Here is a 25,310-nt window from a genome sequence, read left to right on the forward strand (position 1 = left end):
TGACCCTCACCTCTCTTCTGAGCCTACACCGTCCCCAATCCTTCACAGCATCTTTCCTCTCCATAGCCATTGAACAGTCCGAACTGAACTCCTGCACACTGGGACTGCCGGAGGTGCCTCACTGTCCCCACTTCTAGCTGCTCAGTGCTTCCATACGATCCATCCCTTCCTTTGTGCAGGGGATAACTGGTGGTCAAGAAATGCAAACAGCCTAAAAATCAAGCTTTTAACGAATGCATACTCCTGACCATTCAGTCCAAGCCAGCACTGCTTCTGTCACCGAAGAAGGGGCCCTGTGCCCTCTTTTAAGCTTGCACCCTGTACCCTCAACAACCTCTGTGTTGACTTCCCCTCCACCAATGAGTTTTGCTTGTGTGTAAGTACTACCGAAAACTGGGCACTTGTGGCAACAACATTACACACACTACGTTTATAAACACCCTTTTCTTTCACACACACATTGTTTATTTGCCTTGTACAGCCTCTGTGACTTTCACTATCGAGAGGTTTCTGTCTTCTAAGCTTTGCTTCATTTCTCACTCTGTTCATCTGTTCTCTTGGTGGTGAGCCGCAGGGTTGCTCAGAGGTTCAGGGCGTTTGTAGATAATGCTGCCTTTTGCCTACAGCATTCGTGTGGACGCAGGTGGGTTTCTCTTAGGAAGCACCTGTTGTTGGACTGCTGGGAGAACAATAGGTCTGTCTAACTTTTTAAGAAACGTCCAAACTTTCAGATGATTCTACCATGACTCCTACTGGTAATACCTGAAAATGTCCATTGTTCACATTGGTCTTTAAAAAAATAATTACATTTATTTATTTATTTATTTATTTATTTATTTATTTAGTGTGTGTGTGTGTGTGTGTGTACAAGAGAATGGAAGTTGGAGAACAACTTAGGGAGAGTCAGTTGCCTCCTTCCACTATGTGGGTTCAGGAACTGAACCCAGGTCATCAGTCTTGACTGCAAGCACCTTTACCCTCTCAGCTGTCTTGCTGAGCCCAGAGCATCTAAACATCCCAATGTCCACTAGCTGACAGATGAGAAAATAGAATGTGATAAATCTATATAACGGAATATTATTTAACAACAAAAATAAATGGAATGCAGATTTATGCTATTGTGTGGGCAACTTTGAGAGCATGCTTAAAGGAGTGGACTCCCGAAGATCACATGGTCTGACTGAATTTATGTAAAATGTCCTAAACCAGCAAAGCTTACCCAGGGCTTCGAGGTAGAAGTATGCTAATGGGGCTTGACATTCATTTTAAGGCAATGAAACTTTCTTAAATCGATCTGTATTCACTGAATTCAGCGGGTTTCTACTAATGTAAGATTAAGCTCAAGGCACCGAGCACGCTAGATCTTTCCTGTCCCATGATGTCCCCAGCCCAAACAAAACACTAAGTAGTCTTGGAATTATGTTTCAATAATCAAAGATCAAACCTAGGGTCTGGAGAGACGGCTCAGCTATTGAAAACTCTTGCTACTCTTGCAGAGGACTCTGGTTTAGTTTTCAGCAACCACACGGCAGCTCACAACACCCTCCTCTGGCCTCCACAGGGATTTCATGCATGGTTTGCACATATACACATGTAGGTAAACACTCATAGACATAAAACAAAAATAAATAAATAAATAAAAATTTAAAACCCCACCGCACCCAGGGCCACTAGTTAGCAATTATCGCCTGTGTGTTCTGCTCCAGTGTCTTCAAGCTAAGGATCAAGAGCCCCAAAGCCAGATTCCTCTCCACCAGCGCCCTCTCCACGAGCAGAGCAGGCCTTCCGCCATCTCGCTACGCTACGGACCTTCACGCCTCTGAGCACTCGCCATACTGTTCCTTCTCCAGGAATGCTGTTCATCTCATTTGTGACTCACTCTTAATGCTCCAACTTCCCTGACGGCCTTCTCTTCACCCTTCATTTGGATAACATGCAATTATTAGGCACCTGCCACACACTGGGTTCTGTTTTAGGCTCCAGGGAAACAGCACATAAAACAGACTAAATGCCTCATGAGACTGATGTGCTCAGCAGTGACTACGTTCTAAGAAATGTGTCTGGTACCCTAGTCCCTGGTCTGTTCTCTCACATGGCTGTGTGTGTTTATTTCTACTCTAGATCCTCTGGATATGCGCACGTTAGCAGCGGGTTTCCTTGCCAAGGCTGAGGACTCCACGAGGAAGAATACAGGCTCAGATCAGGGCACGAGAGCAGGGGTGACGGCACTCTCCACAGTTCCAGAGTCCTCCAGTGGCTTTGACTGCACCTGTCTGTATAGCTCCCAGCTCAGCAAGTGGGGAGCTGTGGACAGGAGCTGTGGAGAGGAGCTGAGAATGCAGGATGACAGTTGTTTACATGGGTTCACGAGGCCTTGACAAGAGAATGGCTAGATTCCAGGAGGCCACAGGACTAGAGAGCTGAGACAGGAGGCTGACACCTCATTGCCTGCCACGAGCAGTTCTCTGTAGTCTGGTTGCCTGTGGAGGCTGAGGACTGGAGTTCCCTACCCCATACAGCAGATCTGAAACTTGAACTCCCGTCTCTATGTACACAGCTGCTCGTGAGTAAAGCCTGTTGTCTTAGAGTTCCTATTGCTGCTAGGAAACACCGTGACCAAAAAGCAAGTTGGGGAGGAAAGGGTTTATTTGGTTTACGCCCCTACATCATAGGAAGCTAGGATAGGATAGGAACTCAAGCAAGGCAGAGAGACCGGAGGCAGGATACAGAGGCCATGAAGGGTGCTGCTTACTGGTTTGCTCTCCATGGCTTGCTCAGCCTGCTTTCTTATAGAACCCAGGACCACCAGCCCAAGGGTGGTCTCACCCACAATGGGCTGGACCTCCTGCATCCATCACCAATTAAGAAAATGTTCTACAGGCTGACCCACAACCCAATCTTGTGGAGGTTTTTCTCAATTGCGATTTCTTCCTCTCAGATGATGGCAGTTTGTGTTAAGTTGACATAAATCTAGACAGTACATTTGTCATCCCAGACAGGGACAGATGCTTGGTGCATTGGGGGACAGGAGACAGCTCTCCTAGCCTAGAGCTCCAGACTCTCCCCCACCTTCCTTTGAGTGCAGACCCCGTAGACCCCAGGGCAGAGCTGGAGAGGGTGGGAGCCAGTTCAATTTCAGAGATGTTGAAAGGAAGCAGACGGGAAAGGGAAACAGACACGGGGCCAGAGGAAAGTACCCAGATGTTTTCAGAGGCCTCGGAAAGTCTCCCCAGCCACTTCCTGCTGCCTTCTTCATCTCCTCCTCCCAGCCCCCTCATACCCTACCTTCTGCGGCATTCACTCTTTCTTCAAAAGCATATCAAAACCCAGTGCACTTCTGGGGACTCGTTTTGCCTTTGGGCTCAGACATCCCACTTGGACTGTACCTGGGGAGGACAGGAGGACGTGCTCCCCTCTTCTTTGAACTGTGTTCCTTTGGGATTACACAACTCTACCATGTCCTGCATGGCAAAAATGGACTCCCTCCAAGGAAGGGCTTCTTGGTCTGTAGTCACAGTTTCAAGCAGTAACTGCTGCTGGCGGTGCCCCCTGGGGACTGGAAACTGATTGGCCTCAGCTATGTGGTTCTCCCTTGAGGTTTTATACAAGCTCAGCTACATGGAGATGATCCAGTCATAGATGATCCTCTCACACACAGGGCTAGCAAATGAACTTCCAGCTCCACGATACCGTTCTCTTTATTTGGGGTCTTTCCACGTGACCGCTTCAGGCCCTTGAACTTAAACATGAGGGCTGAAAGTGTACACTTAATTTCTCCACCCCACACAACTGTCACCCCTTTTCTGACAGTGTGGAGGCATCAGGGATACAGGTATCTGCTGAGACCTAGAGAAGCTTAGGTCTGGAAACCTGACTGGAGTATGAAGAACTGACAGACAGTAAAGAGAGACACACGGACACAGAAAAGCTAGGATCAGGTGAGCTGTATGCGCTCTGACGGAGTGGCACCAAGTATTGCAACCACGAGGCACCTGCCATTTATTGTGTACAGCACAGGGAGCGGTGTGAGCTGGTCTCAGAGGTCTCTATAGTGAGCAGTTTCAGGCTCTAAACAGGAGGAGGAGACTACAGTTGCTGGTTTTCATATACACTGGTCAATGGTTAGTGATATCAACACAAGGACAGAAGTCTTTGCCTTTCCAAATTTGACCTAAGGGAAAGGTTTGGCTAGTGAGTTCCCGTAGGTCCGTCTCCTTGGTCCTCCACGCGGCTGTCTCATGTAGAACAACACACGTTCACTCAGAACGTCACTCATTCCCTGCATTTCTATGGGGACTGAAACTTGGGAGAGAGCTTGGAGGAAAGCAAAGGAGAGGGGAGCAGGCACAGGCCTCTGGTGAAGCTCTGACCTGGTGACCTGGTGAGCCTCAGGAAGGTCGTGGTGGTGGTGGTGGTACAGACTGAGCTTACCCTGCTGAGGGAGGGGTCATCTTGTGGTTCCTTTTGGCAGTCAGTTGCTGGATCTGGCTACAGGGCAGGGGTGGGGGACGGGAGGAAGCAAGCTTCCATACACTTCCTGTCTGCTGAGGGTGACTGTACTATATGGTGACCCCGTGGGCTCCCAACAGTGAAGGATGGGTGGTCACAGTAAAAAAGGTCACACCGTGGGCTGGCTCAGTGTTTGGGAGTGCTTGCTGTTCTTGCTGAGGACCCAGAGGACCTAGGTTCAATTCTTGTACTCACACGGCCGCTTACAACTGTCTGTAACTCCAGCTTCAGGGGATCCAAGGTCTTCTGGCTTTCAAGAGTAACAGGTACACACATGGTACATATATGTGTATGAAAGCAAAACATACAGACACATAAAATAATTTTTTTAAGTCTCACCAGGCTGAGTGTGGTGGCCAAAGCCCTTAATTCCCACACTCAAGAGGCAGAGGCAGGCAGACCTCTGTGAGCCTGATGCTAGCCTGAGCTACAAAGAGTTCCAGGCCAGCCAGGCCTACATAGGGAGGGGCTGTCCCAGGGGTAAAAGCAAAGTTTCTCTTTAGGACCAGGTATGTGGAGGAGGGCAACAAGGAGAATGAATGTTGAACCCCAGCTTCCTGGAGAGGGGGTTTTTGGGCTTCTACTCACCCCTTGCAGATTTATTATTTTTAATTATGTGGGTATTGGGACTGGAGTTCAGTCTTGCTTTGGCTTGGAAGACTTTTTCATCTCACAGTTACACCCTCCATTCCAGAAGAAGGTCGCCTGTCTCAGCAGGCATGAGCGGGGCCAAGGCTGCCATGAGGGCTTGGGGAAGCCACAGGCCTGTGTCAGGGAGTCAAGCTGAAAATGGCAAGTCCTGTCTGTATAGTGAAGTCAGTCTCCGACTCCTCTGCTCACTTCCTGTCTTGAAGGCAATGGTGCTCAGTTGTTTTTAACCACAGCCCACAGAACTACCCACACGCAGCATGCACACGCGCACACACTCCTATCCCCACCTCGACAGTCTCCGGACACCCGTTCCTTCCCCTATAGGGGACCTTGCTGGTGCTTTGCAGCTTGTTTGTGTTTCATTTAAAGGGTCTGCTCGTGCCCCAACATGTTTACTTCCCAGTTCATTGTGAAGTCACTGGTCTAAGGCAACGGGGAGTGGGGGTGCTCTGTGAAAAGCTCTCCTGACATTTCAGGCTGCTGGGGACAAGACTGCCAGCCGCTGGCAGTTTAGCAGTGGCCAGGACTCCATGTTTTACGTGACTCCTTCTCTTCTCACCTTCATCTCCCATTCAAACAAGAAACCCTGGCTACCTTAATCTCAGGTAGCCTTGCGGGTGGCACTTCTCAGTGCCCAGGCCCCCACAGGCAGTCCTTCAGCTGGCTCTTGTAAACACCCACTCAGCCCACTCCAGGTGTGTCCCATCTGTCTCTCCACCTTTTTCACACACCTTATTCACACTAGTGGATATTTTTGGGAGCCTGCTCAACTGTCACTTCTAGCCCTTACTGAGGGAGGGCTAAGGTGGCCACGTCTGTCTATTGCTCAGTGGTTAGGCTGAGGAGGGCAGGAGGAAAGGCCATGCTGGCTGCTGGCCCTGCCAATCTGGTCCACTTCCTTAGACCTTAAACTGGATACACAGAAGTACAGTCTGTGCTGGGTGTTAGAACTGCGGCCGAAGAGGGAGAACCCATGTAAAATGCAGCCATCTAGTAAACTCAAGTTTCGCTCGGAGCAGAGCAGGGAAGCAGTGGGGGAGAGGTCAGGTGGCTGGAGACAGACTCTGGAGCCTGCAGGAGCCGCGGCTGTCAAGGCACTTGTGAAGCCTGGCTGTGACTAGATGCTGTGGACAGGACCTGTGACTTGACATGGACAGACTGTTCCTAGTCTGTCGGACTCAGCATGGACTACTAGACAGTCTTGAGTCACAGATGGCCTAAAGCCCCAGCGCCCCTCCAGGACAGGCCCTGTCCATGGAATGGTATTTAACTAGCCTTCACAAACTGTTCACAAGCCCTCAGCAGGGCTAGCTGGAGACAGGTTCTCACCAGCAGAGACCAATGCCAGAGGCTCTTTATATTCACAAGGGTTTCAGGACCTCCTCACAGAGGAGCAAGACTCTTCCAAGCCAACGCTCCAACCTCTGCACAGACCGACAGGGTAGGGTGGAAGTGTGAAGACCGAAGCCAGCTCCCTCAGACCAGTCCTTCACAACCACAAAACAGCTAACTCACCAGAACCTTCGTTTTTGTCAATTTATTTAGAAAAAAATTAACATGAGCAAATGAGATACCTCAGTGTTACAACAGAGTATAGAAATGTCTAGCAATAATCAAATAATTTGATCTTTAAATACAAAATAACCACATGAACACCTAATATACAGGTTTCATCTGAATACATATTTATTAGATAAATATTAGAGGTCACATCATCTAACTACATACAGCTTTGCAAGACTAGAAATCACAATTAGTTTTCTGACCAGTCAAAAGTATGAAATGATTGCAGTGTACATACGATGTACAAAGACAATGGCGGTTTCCATAGACGTCACTTCAGGCTGCACGTGTGGGTGTGGATGTGTGTACGTGTGAATCACCTGTGATCATGATATCAAAAACTTATACAAAGTATGAATTTGGTTACAATTTTCTTCTGAAATCCCCATTTCTCTTCATTGTTTCCATAGCACCCTAAAAATACACAGGTGGCAGGGCTAGGACACTGAAGGTAAATAGTACATGTAGGTAAAATAAAAACAGAACAGAACGAAAATGCCTTTTCACACAGGGGCAGAGTATATTACATGAGACAAAGGTGGAGTCACAAATGCTAACAAACGGGGTCTAGTATTCCACATAATATGGAGTTCCAAGCCTTTTGTTGTTTGTTTTGTTTCGCAAAATAAAAACAATACACATTCCGAGAGAAATGAATGCATCTTGTTGACATGTCTATTTCTCATTTACATATGTACACACGTCCCTTGAGTCGCCGCCGCTCACACTGCCTCGTCTGGATGGGTCAGGCCCAAGGGCCCATTGGGAGCAGACCTGTAGCTCTCTGGGGGTTAGGGCTTCCGTTAGGGAGAAAGTATTAGGAATCTTTTAAAAAATAAAATGGCTACAGGGAACATGAGACATGAATAAAGCTTCAAACCAAGAAGATGGGGGTGATCGCCTGTGCGGGGAGCCCTTCTTATCTGCCCGTGGACTCCCAGCTCATTCTGTTGAGTGGTGGCCGGTACATGCCTATGGGTGGGTTGCTCATTGTGGTAAAGTGGCTGGCTGAGGCCTCATTTCTGAGGTTACTATGGCTCCAAGTTGTTATCAGACAGGACCGAGGAAGGATCTTTCCAGAGCCTGTGCCTGCCTCTGCTTACGGATGTCACCTTTACCTGCATCTGTCACTACCAAGGCACGGCTGCAGCCCCAGATGTCTTTATACCTCTCTCCCACACCCTGGATGAGCTCCAACATTTCTCAGGAAGGGATATGCCCAGAGCACGGGTTTCAGGCTCTGTGGTGGACTTGTTGGCGCGTACTTGCCTGGGAGAGGGCCTAGAAAATCAGCCTCAGGGGTGCCAACTGAGCGATGGCAGGAGAGGCGACAGGGAGTGTCTAGGCCTTTTGCAGTGGAAACCTGTAGAGAACCTGGGCACAGCTTGACAAGAACCAGCAGGGACCCCAGGCTGTTCTGGGGCACAGTATCACGGCAAGAAGCAGGAACTTCTGAGAAAGGCATTTGTCAGTCTGAAGCTGAACAATCCACACGGTCCGCCACAGAGCATGGCCGTATGCCAGGACACAGGCACTGGGCAGGGACAGCCACATAGTACCTGGTGCAGTGTTGTCCCTACTGGTGACCGAGAGTGGCTCTCAATAGTGGGTGGCCTGGTCGCTCAACTAGGGCATGGCTACCCCTTCTGCTCCTCCCTCATCTGTACAAATAGCCCTGGTTGTTTTTTGTTTTTGTTGTTTGTTTGTTTTTTTAAAAAAAGAACTTGTTTTTTCTCATTGAGTCAAGATATTTTAAAAACACCAGCAAAGGCTATAACCAGGTCATGAAAATGTCGAATATTATCAAAGACGATACTAAAATATTCACAAAGATATTTACAAAAGCGATTCTTAAAATAATTGATTTGCATACTGAACACATTGTCTGAAAAAACCTCAACAACAGGACAAAGGAAGAAGAGGAGTGGGGTGATGGCAGCTTTCCTTGTGCCGTTTTTTAGGGTGACAGTAAGTCAACAGTTAGGGTCACCTTTCTGGTACAATCTATGTCAAAGTGCCAGGGAGCACAGAGGGAAACCGATGACTGATGATGAATGAGGATGCTGACAGCGGACAGGAGGCAGGAGAGGGCCCTGGGTGGTAGCACTGGAGAAGGGAGCAAAGAATTTATAGATGGGACTCATGTGATCGGACAACCTGGCATCACCACAGGCCATGAGGCTCAGGGGACACAGACCAGCCTGGAACGAAGCAGGTGACAGTAATGACACGCCAACAGGGGACTCTAAGCTGGATGGAGTGAACAGCAGGACCAGAGGCTGCACTTGCTGGGTGAGCAGGAGTGTAGCGCGAGCTCTGGGTGGAGGAAGGATACAGAGAATGGCAGGCAGCTTTTGTAGATGCCACAAGCTGCCTGCCAAGATATCCCGGTGCACACAGCAATGGCCTGGGCTGGAGACAGAGGCAGCCATGAGTGGAGAACCTGCTGGACCAGGTTGGCAGCTTGGAGAGACATGGATTCCCTGGGCTCTTGCTGTGAAGCCCAGTTCCTGCCCAAGTTGCCTTGTGCTGCCCAGCCTCTCTACCATGTGCCCCTACAGCTGGCTAGGGAAAGGAGACCTAGAACCCAGGGGAAAGTGGGTCCCACGGAATAGTCTTAGAGACGGAGGGTATGTATGGGCAGGAGGAAGGAAAGAGAACATGGAGGGAAATGGTTTGCTTGCTGTCCAGATGCAATGATCCTTTCCTTAGGTGACTTCAGAGCTTTCCACTGTGGTCATTAAAAGCAGGGAGTAGCTTGGGGCTGCAAGGCTTTGGCTGCTCCTGTTGGGCTCTAGCTGGCATCTTCCCAAAAGCCCCAACAGAGGGCACATTTTGGTGGGCTGCACACTTGTGCACATGCTCTCTGCTCACTGCAAGCTTTGGCCCTGGTTTTAGTTGAGGAGCCCTCCTATGCATTGTCCTGGCTCCATGGAAGGCCCTGACCTGTGTCCCACCAGCCCCCAAACAGGAGCGGCAAGCCTTCTCAGACACAGCACTCTGTCCTTGTTCTGCTGAGAGTGTGTTTCTAGGGCATCTTGTCTTAGGAGTCATAGGCCAAAGCCACGACCCTTGGCCCTGAGGGATGTTCTCCTTCCCAGAGGTTTGTGCTTTTCTGTGGGTGTTGTGTGTGTGTGTGTGTGTGTGTGTGTATGGGGGTGGCCTTCCTCACTGCTGTAAACTGTCACCACTCCTCCAAGGTTGTCCACTTCCCTGGCCTGGGGGTGGGAGTGCAGGCTTCTCTCAGGTTCCAGTCACTTGAAGGAGGCTCTGGGCCAGGAGGCAGGGATATGGTTTAAAAACATGGAAGAACTTTGGGGCACTGGAAGGTCGGTCGTCTGGAGTCAGCACATATGGAGGGACCTATAGTCGCCACTGGCATGTCTCTTGCTGGGACTGGATCCCCTCAGCTGGGGTTCATCTTCCAGGGGCCTTCTTCAGGCTCACTCTGGGTACAGGCCCTGGAGCATTCAGGAAAATAGGTCTGCAGATCCACATGGCCTTCCCTGCCTAGTGTGCTCTGCTCAGCCCCCAATCTGAGGTCCTGGTGCAGGAGGCCTGAACATGGGCTCCTGTGAGGAAAAGTATGTGGGACAGATGGGGCAGGAGGCATAGTGGGTAGGGATGGCCTAATGGAAGGTGGCCTTCAGTTGTTCTCAAAGAGAGACAGGAGGTCATCGTTGCTATTGCTTGGAAGGTCGGGGGGGTCCAGGTAGGAGAGGAGCTCGTCAGGGTTTGTGAGTTCCGGCAGTAGCTAGAAGAGAAAAAGCCCAGTTGAGGTGGCTGAGGGTGGTCCGGGAGGAGGAGGAGGAGTGAGGGGTCTCTCTGGCTGCTCACTTCCTTCTGCTCGCCTCCTGGAGTTCTACCTCAGAGATGGAAAACTAGTGGTGTTGAGTATGGGCCTGCTGGCTGTCCTCAAGACCAATCCAGACCATTACACCTCACCTGGGGTAGGCATGCCCACACTCAACAAATGCCAAGGGCAGTGGGACCCTTAGCCTACCAGCAGAGACTCACTGGGCTGATCTCTCCTCTCAGGCACTGATGTCAGCCCCATTACAGATCAAGGGCTGGGCTTTCTTTTGACTGTTCCTCTGTCCTCTTAGAACCTGCCACGAGCAGCTTGCTAGCATAAGCCATCCGGCTTCACCCATAAGCACAAGGAGGCTGTGGGAAGACAGCTGGTCCTCACAGTGCTTGCTGCCCTAGACTTCTCCCAGAGTCTTACTGAGTCTGTGGCTGGCTGGGTGTCCTGTCCCTGTGGTCCACTGTCTCTGCTCCCTATGTGATACCCTTGGAGTAGGTATGTCCTATTGGGGCAGAGGAGCTCCTGAATCTAGAAGCATCCCACTGGTCTGAATAGAGGGGGAGAGCTGGTGAGAAACCAAGGTGTCTGCAAACCAAAGATAACGACATAGTTCTCCCTGTCAAGCGCTCTCTGATGCCAGTGGGGTGGATGCTGACTGCAGGGCCAGGAGTCCAGTACCTAGGGGTTGGTTGGGACTGGCTACAGCTCCTAGCTTCTGAGGGGGTAGGAGGAGCAAGTGTCCAGTAACAATCTTTCTGTGACTCCCTCCTTCTAGACCACTGAGGCCCCAGGATGGGAGATCCTGGAGTCTCAGCGGCCCACGTTGACCCTGTCTTCCTCCCAACCGTCTTCTGTCATTCCACGGAGAGGCTTCTTGGGGTGAGCAATGGAGCAAGCGGAAGCAGGGAATGGAAACACAAGGACAAGGAAACCGCAGGCAGACAAGACCAGCAAGACAATGGTGGGACACCATTCTTAGCCCTTCCCCTGCCCAGGCCAGAAGGTAGATACAGAAATAGCAAGCTCGACATGGGGGTGTGAGGGAGGCTGTGGGAAGAAGGGCAAGGACCCTCTTGTACTATCTCCAAGGCCCTGACTGGAGGGACCCTGCAAGAACCTAGGTAGAAAAGGGGTAGGACTGGGGAACAGGACTATTGGGCCAAGGGGTTGATGGGTGGGGGTGGGCCTCACATGACACATCTCCATATGGGGCATCCTAGTGCTAGAATCAGAGGAGATTGGCTGGGGCCCACCCACCACCCACCCACTTTTCCACCCGAGGCCTTGAGCCCTTAAGTACCCCCCTTCTCTTGGGAAGGTCCCGGTGCCATGCCTGGCCCCAGACCGAGGTGTGTGGTGACCCCAACTTACATCCAGTGAAGGTTCCGGCATGTCGGATGCTCCCTGTGCTCCGGCCTGACCCTCTAAGGCTGAGGAGGGGTTAAAGGTCAGGTCGCTGTGTGGATGGTTGCTGGGAGCGGCCTGTGGTGGCTGCCGGGGAGGCTGGGAAGGAGGAGGAGCCCCACTGTGATGTAATGGAGGCCCTGCCTGGCTGCTGGGGTGTGGTACGTGCAAACCTTGTTGTATGGAGGGATGGGGCTGGTCAGAACTGCCAGCGTGGGGCATCTGTGGAGGAGGAGAGAGCAGGAGAAAAGAGAGGTGAGGTGACGAGGCACAACGACGGATGCCTGGAGAAAATGAACCCCGAACAAACCAGGAAGTAACGGACCTCAAACAAGGGAGCCCCTCACGAAGAAACTGACAACCAGGAAGGCTGTAAAGGGACACATGGGGAAGGCATAGACCAGAGGGCTCCCCACCCCCACACTGTCACAACGAACAACAGCGAGGGCAGGATGGACAAGCAAATGGACGTGTTTCTGGGAAGCGGGTAGCTGTTGGCAGCGTGGTGCAGGCTCCCCAGGGCTAGGGCAGTGCAGAGCAGGCGTGGACATGGCACGGGCAGGCGTGCAGCTCAGGACTGGGAGTGTGACCCGCCAAGTGGGCCCCCGGCTGGCAAAAAGACAGGTGCTTTGCCTGCCTCCCACCCAGGATGGAACTCATCTGATGATAAAACGGCAGATCAGGGAGAGAACCTGGCTCGCTAGGGGCATTTTAGGGTACAGCCTAAAGGCCAAATCACCTTGATCAGCACCCCTCAACGCTGGGGCTGCTGAGGAACAGGGCAGTGTGACCCCAACAAGTTAACTAGGGAATTCATCCCTTCTAATTGACAAATAGCATTGAAAATCAGTTGGCTGTGAGTATAAGGGTTTTTATGTATACGCGTGCCTGCTGAATGCTTCTTGCTGTTTCAAGGAGACCCTTCAAAGCAGAAGGCCTGAAGCTGCTCTCTGGTAAAGGCTTCTGCCTGCTCTATGCATTCAAACAGGGCCAACAGTCCCACTTACACACTGCTAAGGACACATCAGCCTGGTGACCCAATGCCTGCTGGTCTCAGATGACTCTCATCCCTGCCCCATCTCTATTTCTAGGTTCTTCCTTGCTGGGTTAGCTAGTGGCAATTATGCCACCCTTGGTCGCCCAGACCCCAGTTCCTCTTCCCATTTCTGCAAAAAGCTGCTCCCTAGGTCTGCCATGATCTGGTCTCTACCAAAAGTCCTGGTGTATCCTTTCTTTGTTGGGTACAGGACTCCACTCCAATGTAACACTAGTATCACAGTGCTCCACAGTCCAGGTCCCTAGGCGACCCACATGTGGCATGTATGAAGGGGCTGGAAGAAAAGGCCACAGTGTGGTGAGGAGCCAGCTTGGAGTTCTCGCTTAGCTCACTGCAGCAGAGTTTCCCGGCACCCATCCTGAGGAAGCAGAGAGGGACTCCAGACCCCCATGAACAGCTCAGCTCAGCTCAAGGCTGAAATCTTGGATCCCATGATACCCTCTGATCCTACAAAATCTCTGATCCTCTGTCCCCTTGACCTTGCCAAGAGCCAGAATGCCTCGATCCAGCTGCTGTATCTGCCAGTCTGCTGCTGGGTGTGGGAGAATTCTTGCATAAATCGGTGGCTTGGCTAGAACCAACTAGCCTATCCTGGACTGCATGAGAGCGCTCTGACCTCCTGCTCAGACAGGGCTAGGCTGCTTCTAGACAGCAGACGCACTAAGGGTTGGCCTGGGATTGTCTTCCCCCATGTGGTAAAAACGCAGTGCTGGGTCTGGTTGTTTTCAGGGGAGATGACAGAGCTGAGAAAGGACCAGGCGCACCTTGGGAGAATTCTGGAGGAGCTCTTAGGTTGATTCTGATACAGAGGCCTCTACATACAGTTTCGGTGGTAGGATGAACCAAGAAGCAAAAAAGCTTGGCTTGTAAGAAGACATACGGTCCATGGTCCAAACCTTCACAGGCAGAGTCAATATGCATTTTTCTTTTTCTGTTTTTTTTTTTGAGGCAGGCTCTCAAGTATCCTAGGCTGACCTCAAACCTGCTATGCAGCCAAGGATGACTCTGACCTTTTCATGCCCCTGCCTCTATCTCTGAGTTTTGAGATTGCAAGTCTGTATCATGTCCTGTCAATGCAGTGCCGGGGAAGCGCTCCTCTGATGGAGCTATATCAGCAGCCATAATACTCATTCTTACTGAGAACCGCGAATGCGTGACACCTTTCTTCCAGGCCATGTGAGAGAAGACGAGAAGACCCCTGTCAGTCTTCCAACAGAGGTCCTCCAACCCCACTACCAAGCACTGTGGAAAACTCTGGACCCTCTCTGGCTGGCATTCCTATCTGTGGTCCTTACAGCTCAGATGAGATCCTAACATGATGAGGCCCTACAGAAGTCACTCCCAAACCCCCACTGCTCTCCCTCTACCCCAGCTCCTTAAGAAGGTATGTTTAGTGAGCACAGGCTCAGTGTGTCTTATTAATCCTGACCCAGGAGCATTTGCTACCTAGTGCACAACAGTTTAGCAGTCAAACCGAGGAGGGCTCGAGAATGGCCAGCTCTCCTGCCACGGTTGCTAGAGCCACAGGAAGGGATGGCTTGTGGTTAGCTCTGTGCCTCTTGCTCCAAGGAGGTGTTCCCAGGCATGTGGAACATGTCAATAAGTAGGAGACAAGACAAGGAGGGCAAGACCTCAGTGAGGTCAGATGTCCTGGAACCTTCTGTTGGCAGGTGATGGTGAGACCCCAAATGAAAAGATTCAGATCCCTGGAGACTAAGTGTCTAAGCATGGAACCTATTTCCCGGGGGCTGGAATCAGAGGAGAGTTAGAAGAGTGTATGTAAGTGGAGCTTGGAGGTGGTCCATGGGGACGCAGGGGGAAGCCTGTAGCTTGCTTAATTTCAAGAGAATCCAAAGTTCTCACTAAACCAGTCATAAGGACCAACCACACCAGCTTCTCCCTTTTTTCAGAGCCCTCAGATTTAATTCTTAATTTTTCTTTTTGTTGAGGAAGGAACCAGGGTACTTACATCACAATATCCCAAGGGAGAGCACCCCTGCCTCAGTCAGTCCCAGATGAGGCTGGGAATGGAACACAGGCAAATGGAAAGGCTGAGACACAAGCTAAAGGTACTCACAGTTTCCTGCATGGGGTGGCTGAGGGGTTTCTCGAGGGCAGCCATGTTGTTGGGCATGTCCGGTGGGTGAGAGAGCTGGGGGGGACCATGCATGAAGTCGTTCATAGATGTCCCTCCGGGATTCCCATGGGGGAAGTCAAAATTGCCATGGCTCTGGTAGTTGTTTCCTGGAATGGAATTAAGATGGGGTGGAGGGAGGTCATCTAGAGGGAAGGTGGTCACCCTCAGCTGACAGTAAAAAAGCCAAGTTCATGCCATCCCTCGAAGCAGGTAAGGCTCCTGCTTTAGGCTATATAATGAAGCAGTCATGCTTTTGGATGGGCTGGGGTACCCCAGGTATGCGCAAATGCAACACCCTCACCCCAGGTGAATGGGCTGCTCCTCTGTTAGAGAAGGGCAGAAAGGCCAGAGACATTGGAAAAGGCTCAGTCTGAGATGAGAACAGGAGTTGCTGGGCTGCTGTCTACTGGGGCCATATTTCCTACCAACCCCAAACCCAGGGGCTATTCCACCGTGTCCAAGAGCACCAGGCTTCAGATGATAAACCAGCCTCTCCAGCCACTGTATCCATGGTGATGGTGAGACACAGTCAGAATGCTGGGATGTCAGGGTCCTGAGGCTGTGGACTTAAGTCAGTAAACTAATGACTTTGGTCCACTAATGACCTGGACACCTTGAAGAGCTAAGATGACAGATCTGAGTGACAGGGTCACCATCCTCAGACAGATATTTTCTCGGAACTGAGTGGAAGACAGCAGGGGTGGTGTCGAAAGTCTGGAATTGATGAGAATGAGACTGAGTGACAGTGGCCTGGGTAAGCAAAGATAGGGCTCCAGTGCCTAGGCTCTCTCTGAGAGGCTGGGAGACGCAGAAGAGCAGGGCTGGTAACCTGGCAGAGCAGGCTGCGAAATCTTTGGGCTTGGACCATTATTCCCCCAAGTCTGGAGACCTGAGGACCATTTTCCGAGGGTATGTTCCCTCTGCCCCACCCCCTTGTATTTTTAAGACTTATTTTTTTATGTGTATGAGTGGAATGTTTTGCCTGCATGTAAGTGCAGGTGGAGTTCAGAAGAGAGCATTGGATCCCTTTAAACCGCAGTTATGGTTGGTTGTGAGTCATGTGGGTTCTGGGAATCGAACCCAGGCCCTCTGCAAATACAAGTGGTTTTTAACATTGAACCATTTATCCGGCCCCACTCTGCCTTTCTTCTCTCATTCTGTACCTGATACCATCAATTTGCTACATAGAAATCCCAAGTCCCTAGTGGACCCAGACTCGCCTCTTCTCTCCCTATCCAGTATCACATTACTTACCTTGGTTGCTGTAGTCGTTGGAACTGGTGCCCCCAGGAGGAGGTGGGAGGGGGTAGGGAGATGGGCCAGGGCCCAGAGCAGCGATCATCTCCATGACATTGGGCATGATCATCTGGCTGGGGCTCATAGTTTTAAACCGCTTTGAGGGGATGCCATCGGGGTCATCCTTGATGTGGAGGTCTGACTTGATGGGCACTGGCCGCCAGCTGCATGTGGGGTCAATGGTGACCTCTTCAAACTCGGAGCTGGCGGGGAGAGCAAAGGGGGCAAAACTGAGGCTTAGAGTCCCTAGCTTTGGGGACAAAATTAAGTCTACCCTCTATGTCAGAGCTGCGCATAGGGCAGAGGCCTAGTGGGGTTCACATCTTTGGTGAAATGGGGACACTGATTCTTAGAAAAACAGAGCCTGGGGTTGCTGAACCCAAGAACTTTTCCCCCCATCCTTTACCCCCCTCAAAAAAAAAAAAAAAAAAAGAGAGAGAGAGAAGTTTCTGCACTGGCTGAGTCTGTCCCTTCTAGAACACATTGGCCTCCAGGTCCAGGAATTCCCAAGGTCAGGCTGCAGATTGGCGGCTGCCTAAGAAGTACTCAGGACTGTCTATACCCCCCGCCCCCCGCCTCCAGCTTTTCCCTCTCCTCCAAGCCAGGCTGAACCCCTCTAGTGGGGACTTCACTTACTGTTGGATGGCATTCAGGATCCCCCACATATACTGATCCACCTCTAGACCCTCAAGCAGAGCAGTTTTACTGAAAAAGAAGAACAAGGCTTGGTCTTTGCTCCTGGAGGCAGGGCACAGCCCACCCATCACCACCATCCTGCCACTGTGAGACCCGTGCCTCTGCAGGGGCCTGTTTCACCTGAGGGGTAAACAGAGCAGCTTAGAGCCCCAAGAACAGGCAAAGTGAGCACCACTTACTTGCACACAGGACACCTCCAGGTCCCTCGCTCACAATTCAGCTGGAGATACGACTCCAGGTCAAAGCACTGTGGAAGCAGGAGACAGATAGGTAAGATCAGCACTGTCAGGAGACGCCTTGCTGTGGCTCTGGACCCACAGGAGGAATGGCCTGCTGTGTCTACTGCTCCTGTGCGGCAGCCCTCACCTACCGTTTCCCTGTCCTTAAAGCTCTTCTGGACCCTGTACCCCATCCAAGTCTGCCTTTGTCTCTTACTGAGGCTAGGAGCAGTGTAGCCCCTGGCAGTCCCTTAGTACAGCTCAGGGACCCAGGACGAATCTGATCAAGTTCAGCAGTCTGGATCAGATAAAGCGATCACATCGCCTGTCAACACCTACGCACGCGGAGGGAAGCCTGTCTGCCACTCAGCTTTCAGGATGGACCGTGCTGTAGAAGATAGTATACCTGGGCCCTGTGACCCTTGCACCCCTGTTCTAGGACACATACCCTGGGCATCCCCTCTTTGCTGGCCTGGGTTGTCTCCTTCCTGAAAACCTGCTCAGGGCAGGTCCCTAATCAGGCCTGTGGTGTCTAGACATAACTTTCTGCTGGCCTTCAATAGCTGATTGTCTAACTGTATTTCGGTACTACCACCACCGGGACCCCAGAGATGGACTTGAAAGGAAAAAAGACGCCGGAGAGCATGGCTGCCAATGGCCATCATGTTCTTCAGGGTCAGCAATAGGCCCTGTTGACCTCTCAGCTGGCCCCTTGTCACCCTGCCAGTTCTGTGCAGCCCGCCTCAGAGGTGCACTTGCTGGGACTGCTCACCTGAACATGCTTGCAATCGTGGCCTCGAGCAGGCAGCTGTATGCGCCGGAATGTGATGGGGCACTTCAGAGACACCTTGATGGCTGTCTGCTCCACACCATCCTCCCCGTTGAGAGTTGTGTTGCCCGAGGAGGCGGCCACACTGCTGAAATTCCGCTTGACTGTGGGGGAGGAGGCACAGGGTGAGGGCTGGGTGTTCTGCCGAGGTTGGGTCTAAGCAAGTTCCTGAACATGTTCTGCGTATCCCTGCCCCACGCCCCACCCCGCCTTCCACATGTGATGCATGAGGGAGACAGGACTGAGGAGAGCCCCTTTTCTGAAGAACAGACTCCACCCTTGCTAGGAACAGGAACTTTCTGCAAAGCTCGCAGAAACCCAGTTTGGTGCTCCTCTGATTTAACTGGGTCAGCAAAAAGCCCTCAGGCACTTCTGCACTTAGTTCTCCGAGTGTAGGAATAGAAGCCAGACTACACGGTGGTGTTCAAGGGCTCGAGGGGGAACACTAAGGAACAGAACTATAGATAGGAGGGGCAGTACATCCCACAAGAGGTGCTCTAGGGCTTGGTATCCTGGGCATTACCGTCTCCCGGGCCCAGCCCCTCCCACCTGACTCACTTTTTGTGATGCAGTGCTCGGCAGGTAGTAGGCGCTTCTTGAGGAGGCCCTGCAGCACGGAGCGCACGGACGGCCTGTGTACCAGCTGCAGCACGAAGAGGTGGGACTGTGGAGAGAGCAGGAAGCTCGGTGTGACCCACAGTTCCCATACCTGCCCTGTCTGCAGCATATGTGACCCAAGCTGCCCCATGCCCAAGGGTTTACAGGACTTCAATGATGCCTCTTTAGGAGAGGGTACCACAGGACGAGGGAGAAAGAGGGGCTCAGAAAGCAGAATGAGACCCAGGACTAAGAGGCTGGGTTTTGAAATGACTGCCTATGTTCGAGGCTAACATGGTAGATTTTACACTGAAGAGGCTCCTGGTTGAGATTTCAGCACACACGGCACCAGGACTAGGCTCCAGTATATTCCTGCTCTCCTAACTTCTCATCCTTCTTGTGGGCTTGTCCCTGCCAACCTCCCCCTAGGAAGCCTCTAGCTAGGATCATGTATTCTAGCTCTCATGCTATGGCTGTGCAGACTCAGGAAGCACCTCCATCTATAGGTTCGATTTCTTTGGCCTCAGCCCCTTTGCATAGTCAGACATGACTGAGTGTTTCCTTTTGGATCTTTCTGAGACACCAACAGAATAAGGTAGGCAATTTACTTCCCTGTTAAGTATCCCAGGGAAGCCCTGCGTCCCAGCCTCTGATTTCTAGGGATGGGAGAAAGTTCTGCGACAGTCTCAAATCACAGACATTGGAGGGATATGCCCTGTGCCTGTGTGCACATGCGTGCACGAGGGAGTGCATGCATATATATCCTTTCCACAGCCCCTCTAAGACAACACGAATTGATTTACCTCCACATTTAGCAGAGGTGGGGGGGGGAGGTGGCAAGAATATGAATTTTTCAAATGAGGTAAGAATAGATCACAGCTTTGGCCTGCCATTGGGATGAGGTGCTCGTGCCTGGGGTGGCACCAAGGAAAAAAGGGGAGGTGTGTGGAATCCCAATGGAGGCAGAGTGCAAAGGAAAAATGACTAAGTATAACAGAAATGGCCAGAGCACAGCAGCTTAGATCACTTTGGAGATGGAGAACCATGTCCCAGGGTATGCCCCAGGACTCAAGGGAGACCAAGGCGATGCTCCCAGTCCTGTCTGCCCACCCTACTCACACAGCAGCAGGCGGTGACAGTGATCTGGATGGTGTTACGGCCCGGCTGGCATACATGCTTGAGGTGCAGGGGCTTGTGGGAGGTCTTGTTGTCGCCTCGCTCGATTGTGAGGGGTGTGGCGTTGACGCTGACCTGCACCGAGGCTGGCCAGTTGGTGTTCATCTGTCGATCCTCATGATGGTAGCACTTGAACTGCAGCTCCAGGTCTGACCTGAGGAGAGCACGGGATGGGCACAATCATCCGGAGTTCCTAGGGACCCTCCCCCGTGGCCACAGCCTTCCCTTCCCTCACCCGAGAGCACCGGTTCTCAACCTTCCTAATGCTGCAACCCTTTAATGCAGTTACTCATGCTGTGGTGACCTCTGACCATAAAATTATTTTGTTGCTACTTCATAGCTGTTATTCTGCTACTGTTATGAATTATAATACAAATAGTTGATGTATGATCCTCAGTAGGGTTGGGACCCACAGGCTGAGAACCATTGCCCTAAAGATTCTATTTTCCCTACTAATCCAAATTCATCCTAACATCCCAAGCCCTTACACTTCCATGTAAGCCACTCCCATAGCCCTGGCTACCCTGTCTGCCTTCAAGTGACTCTTTTTCCCTAAGAGAATCAGAAGGACAAAAGGAAAGATGTTTGACCAGACCAGCGGTAATGCTGATTGTGGCTTTGGGGCCATCTCCAGGTGGTGGCAGGAACAGCATCTCTGGCCCATTTTGTTTGTGTATTCTGAAGCCTCGGGACTACCACCGTAGCAGCTCAGCTACTGTGTCCTGAATGCCCATTCTGTTTTGCCTGTGACAGCCACTGGTTGTCCAAAGCTGTATGATTTCAAACACACTGGGATTTCAAACTTCCAGCCCTTAGGATGCTCAACTAAGCAGCTGGGATAGGAGGGGGCTCTATGTCAGTCTCTGGGTGACCAAAGATCAGGAGGGCTTTTGGAATCTATAAGCCCCAATTCAAGTCTTAGCTTTACTTTGTGTGTTGAGAACTCACATTCTTTAAGATATTCCTCCAGCCTGTCTGACTTGACTTGTTTGATTGACTTGAGCACAACCCTAAGGGTGAGCAGTACCAGACAGTGGTCACCTCCTGGCAATCGACAGAGCTTGGGGAGCCTACCTAGCCCAGTTCTGCTGTTCTCAACAGCCTCCTCTCGTCACACTGGCAGCTTTGGCCACAAACCATGTTCAGGCTGATGGTGTTTCCTTTTGCTAATTCATCACCTTGACGAGATACCCTCTTCCCAGCCTTTAGGGCTCTGTTAGCCTCCTTACCCTCCAGAAAATCCTGTCAACACTTAGAACTAGGGTAAGAGCTGTTCCTAGTTGTTGAGGCTTAGTCCCTCTCCTGTGGGTTCCTTGTGACATCCCCGGGGCTTGGCATAGTGCACAGCCCTATCAATGATGCCGAAGAGGTGAGTGGCAGGAAGCTGCTGTCAGCACCTGTGCAAAGCAGCCGCCATGCAGGTCACCTCACCTCCACATCAGCGTCTGATGAACCGTGGGCCGCAGGTGGAACACATGGTTGCTGACAGCCAGGTTGTGCTCCAGGCGGAAGGGCTCCAGAACCACGCCATCCCGTACAGGGAATGTGAGTCGTAGCTCATCATTGTGGTTGGCTGGGAAAAGACAAGGACCATGTCAGTGGCAAGCACCCCGGGGCTAGAGTGGGACTCACTCACCCATGTGACATCGCCTTGGGAAGCATGCTCAAAGAACATGAATGCAGGCCAAGAGCCACAGAAAGTACTGGTATACTTAAGCACATGACTGAGAGTCTGTGGCTTCCTTTAGCTCAGCTGGCTCACCCCACCATGCAGTCCCATTTCTCTCACTGGCCTCTCTGTCCTGGAAGCCCCAGGCCAAGAGAGAGGACGACTATGGACAGTCCAGCCCCCACACCAAATGTTCCAGGGAGAGAGGAATCCTTGCTCTCAGTCCCTCTGTCCTTTCTGCCTAACTCCTACCCCAGGTAGTCCAGCTTCTGAGCCCTCTGACCCTGCTCACAGGGGGCTCCAGATGGAGCTAACTGAAGCGGAATGGAGAGTATAGGATCCTCACCTGGGGGTGGTGGCAGAGCGTTCATATTTGGCTTGATGTCAGGTGGGAAGGGTGGCTTGACATCTTGGCTGGGGGACAGGTAGGGAGGTATGCTGCTCCCAGGAGTCATGGGGGGTGTGGGGTTCCCTGGAACAGGTGAGTGGGGGTAATTTGCCACAGGAACCGGCCTGGGAGGCTGGGAAAAAGATATCAGAAATAGGTTATAGACTCACAGGAAGACAACTGGTTGAGACTGTGGACATATACTCTACTGTGTGCATCAAAATCCAACCCCAGGGCTGCTCCTCATCCCAACGGAGGGGAGTCACCAGAGGACACTCCCACCTGCAGGATCCTTCTCCTTTTGGAGGACAGGAGGGACTGGGAAGGACCCCATCCCTTTTCAAAACCCTCTGCTGATCCCCTCAGGTCAGGTTCCCACAGCCAGGTGTCAAAGGGGACACATAGGCTATGTTCTAACGACTTGTCTAACATACAGCAGAAAGAAAGGGCATCTGGCCTCCCAACACTGTGATTCTAGTCTACATCTCCTGAGCTGCTGGGGGCAGGGAGGAGTCCCAGTCCCCGGGATCCTTTCTCTGTCTGATTTTCTGTAGGGCCCATGCTTGTCCTTGGTGACCTAAGCAGAGCAGTGAACTCTAGGTCCTGAGCGTATCTATGTCTCAGCAGATGACCAAGAAGTATATCCTCCATCTGTGTACCCCTCCAAACATGCAGAGATGCTGGGGCAGGAAGGGAAAGTGTTCAAGGCACCTGCTGATACCTGCTGAGAGCTTGACTTTCTATGACTAAAATGGCACTCACCCTGTTGACGCTCCCTTGGCTGTAACTGCTGTAGCTGCTTCCAGAGAAGGTGTTATTCTGCCCATTGAACTGCTCTGGCTGTTGGAATAAAACAGGAATGAGTGGAGGGCACAAGAGCCCCATGGTCTGACCCCCTTGGAGACAGGAGTGCCCTGGGGAAGAGGAACTTAGAAGGGTCTTCGGGACCAGGGTGGGAAGCAGAAGGCCCCGAGCTCTGCCCCTTTTTTTCCACAGATGCAACTTTAGTAAGACTCCAAATCAGCAACAGGTAGGGTGCCGAAGTGGGAGCCAAGATGGCAAATATACATAAGCTGGCGTACTGTAAACTATGGAGGGGTTTTCCCTTCTAAGAACGCATTTTGCAATGATGGCAACGGAAAGGCTAAATGCTCACAGATCTTTATCACAGCAGCACCGTAAAAGTGAAAAATGAGAAGCGAACACTGAGAAAGAAGTGAGGTAGGGTGTGATCAAGAACAGAGATACTCTGTAAAATAAGTAATAAGCAAACACAACGATGGGGGGGCAGGCTCAAGATTACAGGGGTAGTTTTGTTTTGTCCTTCAGAACTGTGCCCCCTCTGCCATCACTACCGCATGCACTGTGAAGAAGGGAAAAGACGGCGACCATCTGAACTCATGAGACTAGGGTCCTCCTCATAGACAACTAAGCACCCAGAGAACAGAAGGATATCCCCCTGCCTCTTGATTCCTTCAGGAATACACACAGGGTCAGAATGCTGTTGAAGACTGGGATTAGAGATGTTGAGTGCCTAGGGTAAGGGGGGACTCACCTTGTAATACTGCCCCATGTTGACCGTGGGGGGTGGGTACTGCCCAGTGCTGGGTTGGCTCGGCATCCTTTGTCCAGGGTAGTTGGGAGAAGTAAGTGGCCTTGGGGGGTTGGGGGTGGGGTACTGGCCTGGCTGGGTGGGGAACTGGCTGTTTGGTCCATATTGCTGGTTTCCATAGTTAGGCTGTAGGAATGGAGAAAGGTCAGGGGTAGGTCAGCAGTGATGTGTCACTGTGTTTACTTACCCAAACGCCAGGTCTGGGTCTAGTTTTTTTTTTTTCTCTAAAAAATATTTATATGCATATTTCCCACAAATATGTATGTGCACCATGTGTATGCCTGGTACCTGTGAAAGTCAGAAGGTATCAGCACCCCTGGAACTAGAGTTATGGATGGGTATGAGCCATCATATGGGTTCTGGTAGCTGATCCTGGCTCCTCTGCAAGAGCAATCAGTACTCTTAACCACGGAACTATCTCTTCAGCCTTGCCCCCAACTCCCATCACAGGGAGAGAATGAGCCAGTACTGGAAGCCTCTGCTTGCTCTGATGTCCAGGGACAGGCCATTCTGCCCGTCCAAATCATGGCCACCTCTCCATGAAACTATTCTTTTGGAAGCCTGTGCCCTTGGAACTCCACGGATGCTCAGAGCTTCTCAGCTGTGTCTTTGAGGGGTTCAATCCTAAAGCATTCCTTCGATTCCCCCAATCGTTGTGCCTCCTCAGGCTGTGTTCCCCATTGTATCAGGGAGATGTAGGTCACAGAATGTACTTCTAAGAGGTGGCAACCCTTGCAGAGAGGCTGATCTGGGTATCACTGTCCTTACGTCTCATACTGAGCAAAACATCTACCCAGTGTTCCATTCTGATCAGTTTCAACCCACTCTCTATACAGTTGTGGGAGAACTAGTCAATGAAGAGGCAAGATAGCCCCTTCTGGAGAGGTGATTTAGAAAGGAGACAGTGCCACTTTCTGTCACCTTCCCTATCTGGAACAGTGGATGATCCACGGCACCTGTGACGTAGGTACCTAGAACCATCATCCTGGAGTCAATGGTTCCTTTCCTGTCTATTCAAGAATATTCCCTGTCTAAGAATTTTTCATTCTACAGGCTCCAATCCAGTTGGCGACAATGTTCCAGAGCCTGGAAGCATATGTCAGAGTGGGCAGTACTTAGGAACTTCCCACGCCTTACTGTGGGACCCATCGGCTGCTCTGGTCCACAGTGAGCTCTCACTCTGGTGTGAAGTGGTCGCTACAAGCATGTTCATGAGGCTACATGAGTACTGTAGGGGATCAAACAACACGACTCCAGCCTGCAGCGGGGCTGTGACACTTCCAACACAGGATGAGCATGCTGCCATGAGGCGGAAGTCAGAGCTCCCAGACAGGGACCATCCCCCATTATAACCCGGACCGTCTGGGAAGCAGCAAGGCTTTGTGGAAGAAGCCCTTAGTAAGAGCAGAGGGCTTGGCCTCAATCAGGATTCTTAATAAGCAAGTCTTTGGCCTTAGGGCAGCAGCCTGGAGCTCAGAATATGCATGGCCAGTGTAGCCACTGGTATATCAGGAGGTTGAGGTTAGCCTGTTAAGGAAAACAACTGTGCTCTGGGAGTGAAGCCATCAACTTAAGGCCCCCACCCAAGGACAACCAGGGCTGAGAGGTGACCCATGGACCTTTGAATTTCTCTTCCTGAACTGGTGCCCACTAGGTTGAGGCTCGGGGCTTGGCTAGCCTCCTGGATGTACAGGAAGCAC

The 25,310-nt window shown here is 51.4% G+C and overlaps 1 protein-coding gene across 8 annotated transcripts in view; it reads right to left on the bottom strand.

Moving 5' to 3' along the window:
• Positions 1-6,682: 6,682 nt before the first annotated feature.
• The window catches only part of Zmiz1 (zinc finger MIZ-type containing 1), a 199,934-nt gene continuing 181,306 nt past the window's right edge, over positions 6,683-25,310 (bottom strand). For 7 of the 8 annotated variants that reach the window (XM_057769310.1, XM_057769312.1, XM_057769309.1 and 4 more), the window contains 13 exons: positions 23,554-23,736; positions 22,761-22,838; positions 21,957-22,131; positions 21,373-21,514; positions 19,885-20,095; positions 18,727-18,832; positions 18,112-18,272; positions 17,301-17,368; positions 17,062-17,130; positions 16,384-16,628; positions 15,070-15,236; positions 11,903-12,157; positions 6,683-10,477 (listed from right to left, as the gene is read on the bottom strand). In XM_057769310.1, the coding sequence (XP_057625293.1) occupies positions 10,370-10,477; positions 11,903-12,157; positions 15,070-15,236; positions 16,384-16,628; positions 17,062-17,130; positions 17,301-17,368; positions 18,112-18,272; positions 18,727-18,832; positions 19,885-20,095; positions 21,373-21,514; positions 21,957-22,131; positions 22,761-22,838; positions 23,554-23,736 (1,968 nt within the window). In that variant the 3' untranslated portion in view covers positions 6,683-10,369. The remainder of the gene's footprint in view (positions 10,478-11,902; positions 12,158-15,069; positions 15,237-16,383; positions 16,629-17,061; positions 17,131-17,300; positions 17,369-18,111; positions 18,273-18,726; positions 18,833-19,884; positions 20,096-21,372; positions 21,515-21,956; positions 22,132-22,760; positions 22,839-23,553; positions 23,737-25,310) is intronic. The other variant, XM_057769314.1, reaches the window with a different exon arrangement.

Source organism: Chionomys nivalis, chromosome 5 (assembly GCF_950005125.1).
Source record: "Chionomys nivalis chromosome 5, mChiNiv1.1, whole genome shotgun sequence".
Classification (NCBI taxonomy): domain Eukaryota; kingdom Metazoa; phylum Chordata; class Mammalia; order Rodentia; family Cricetidae; genus Chionomys; species Chionomys nivalis.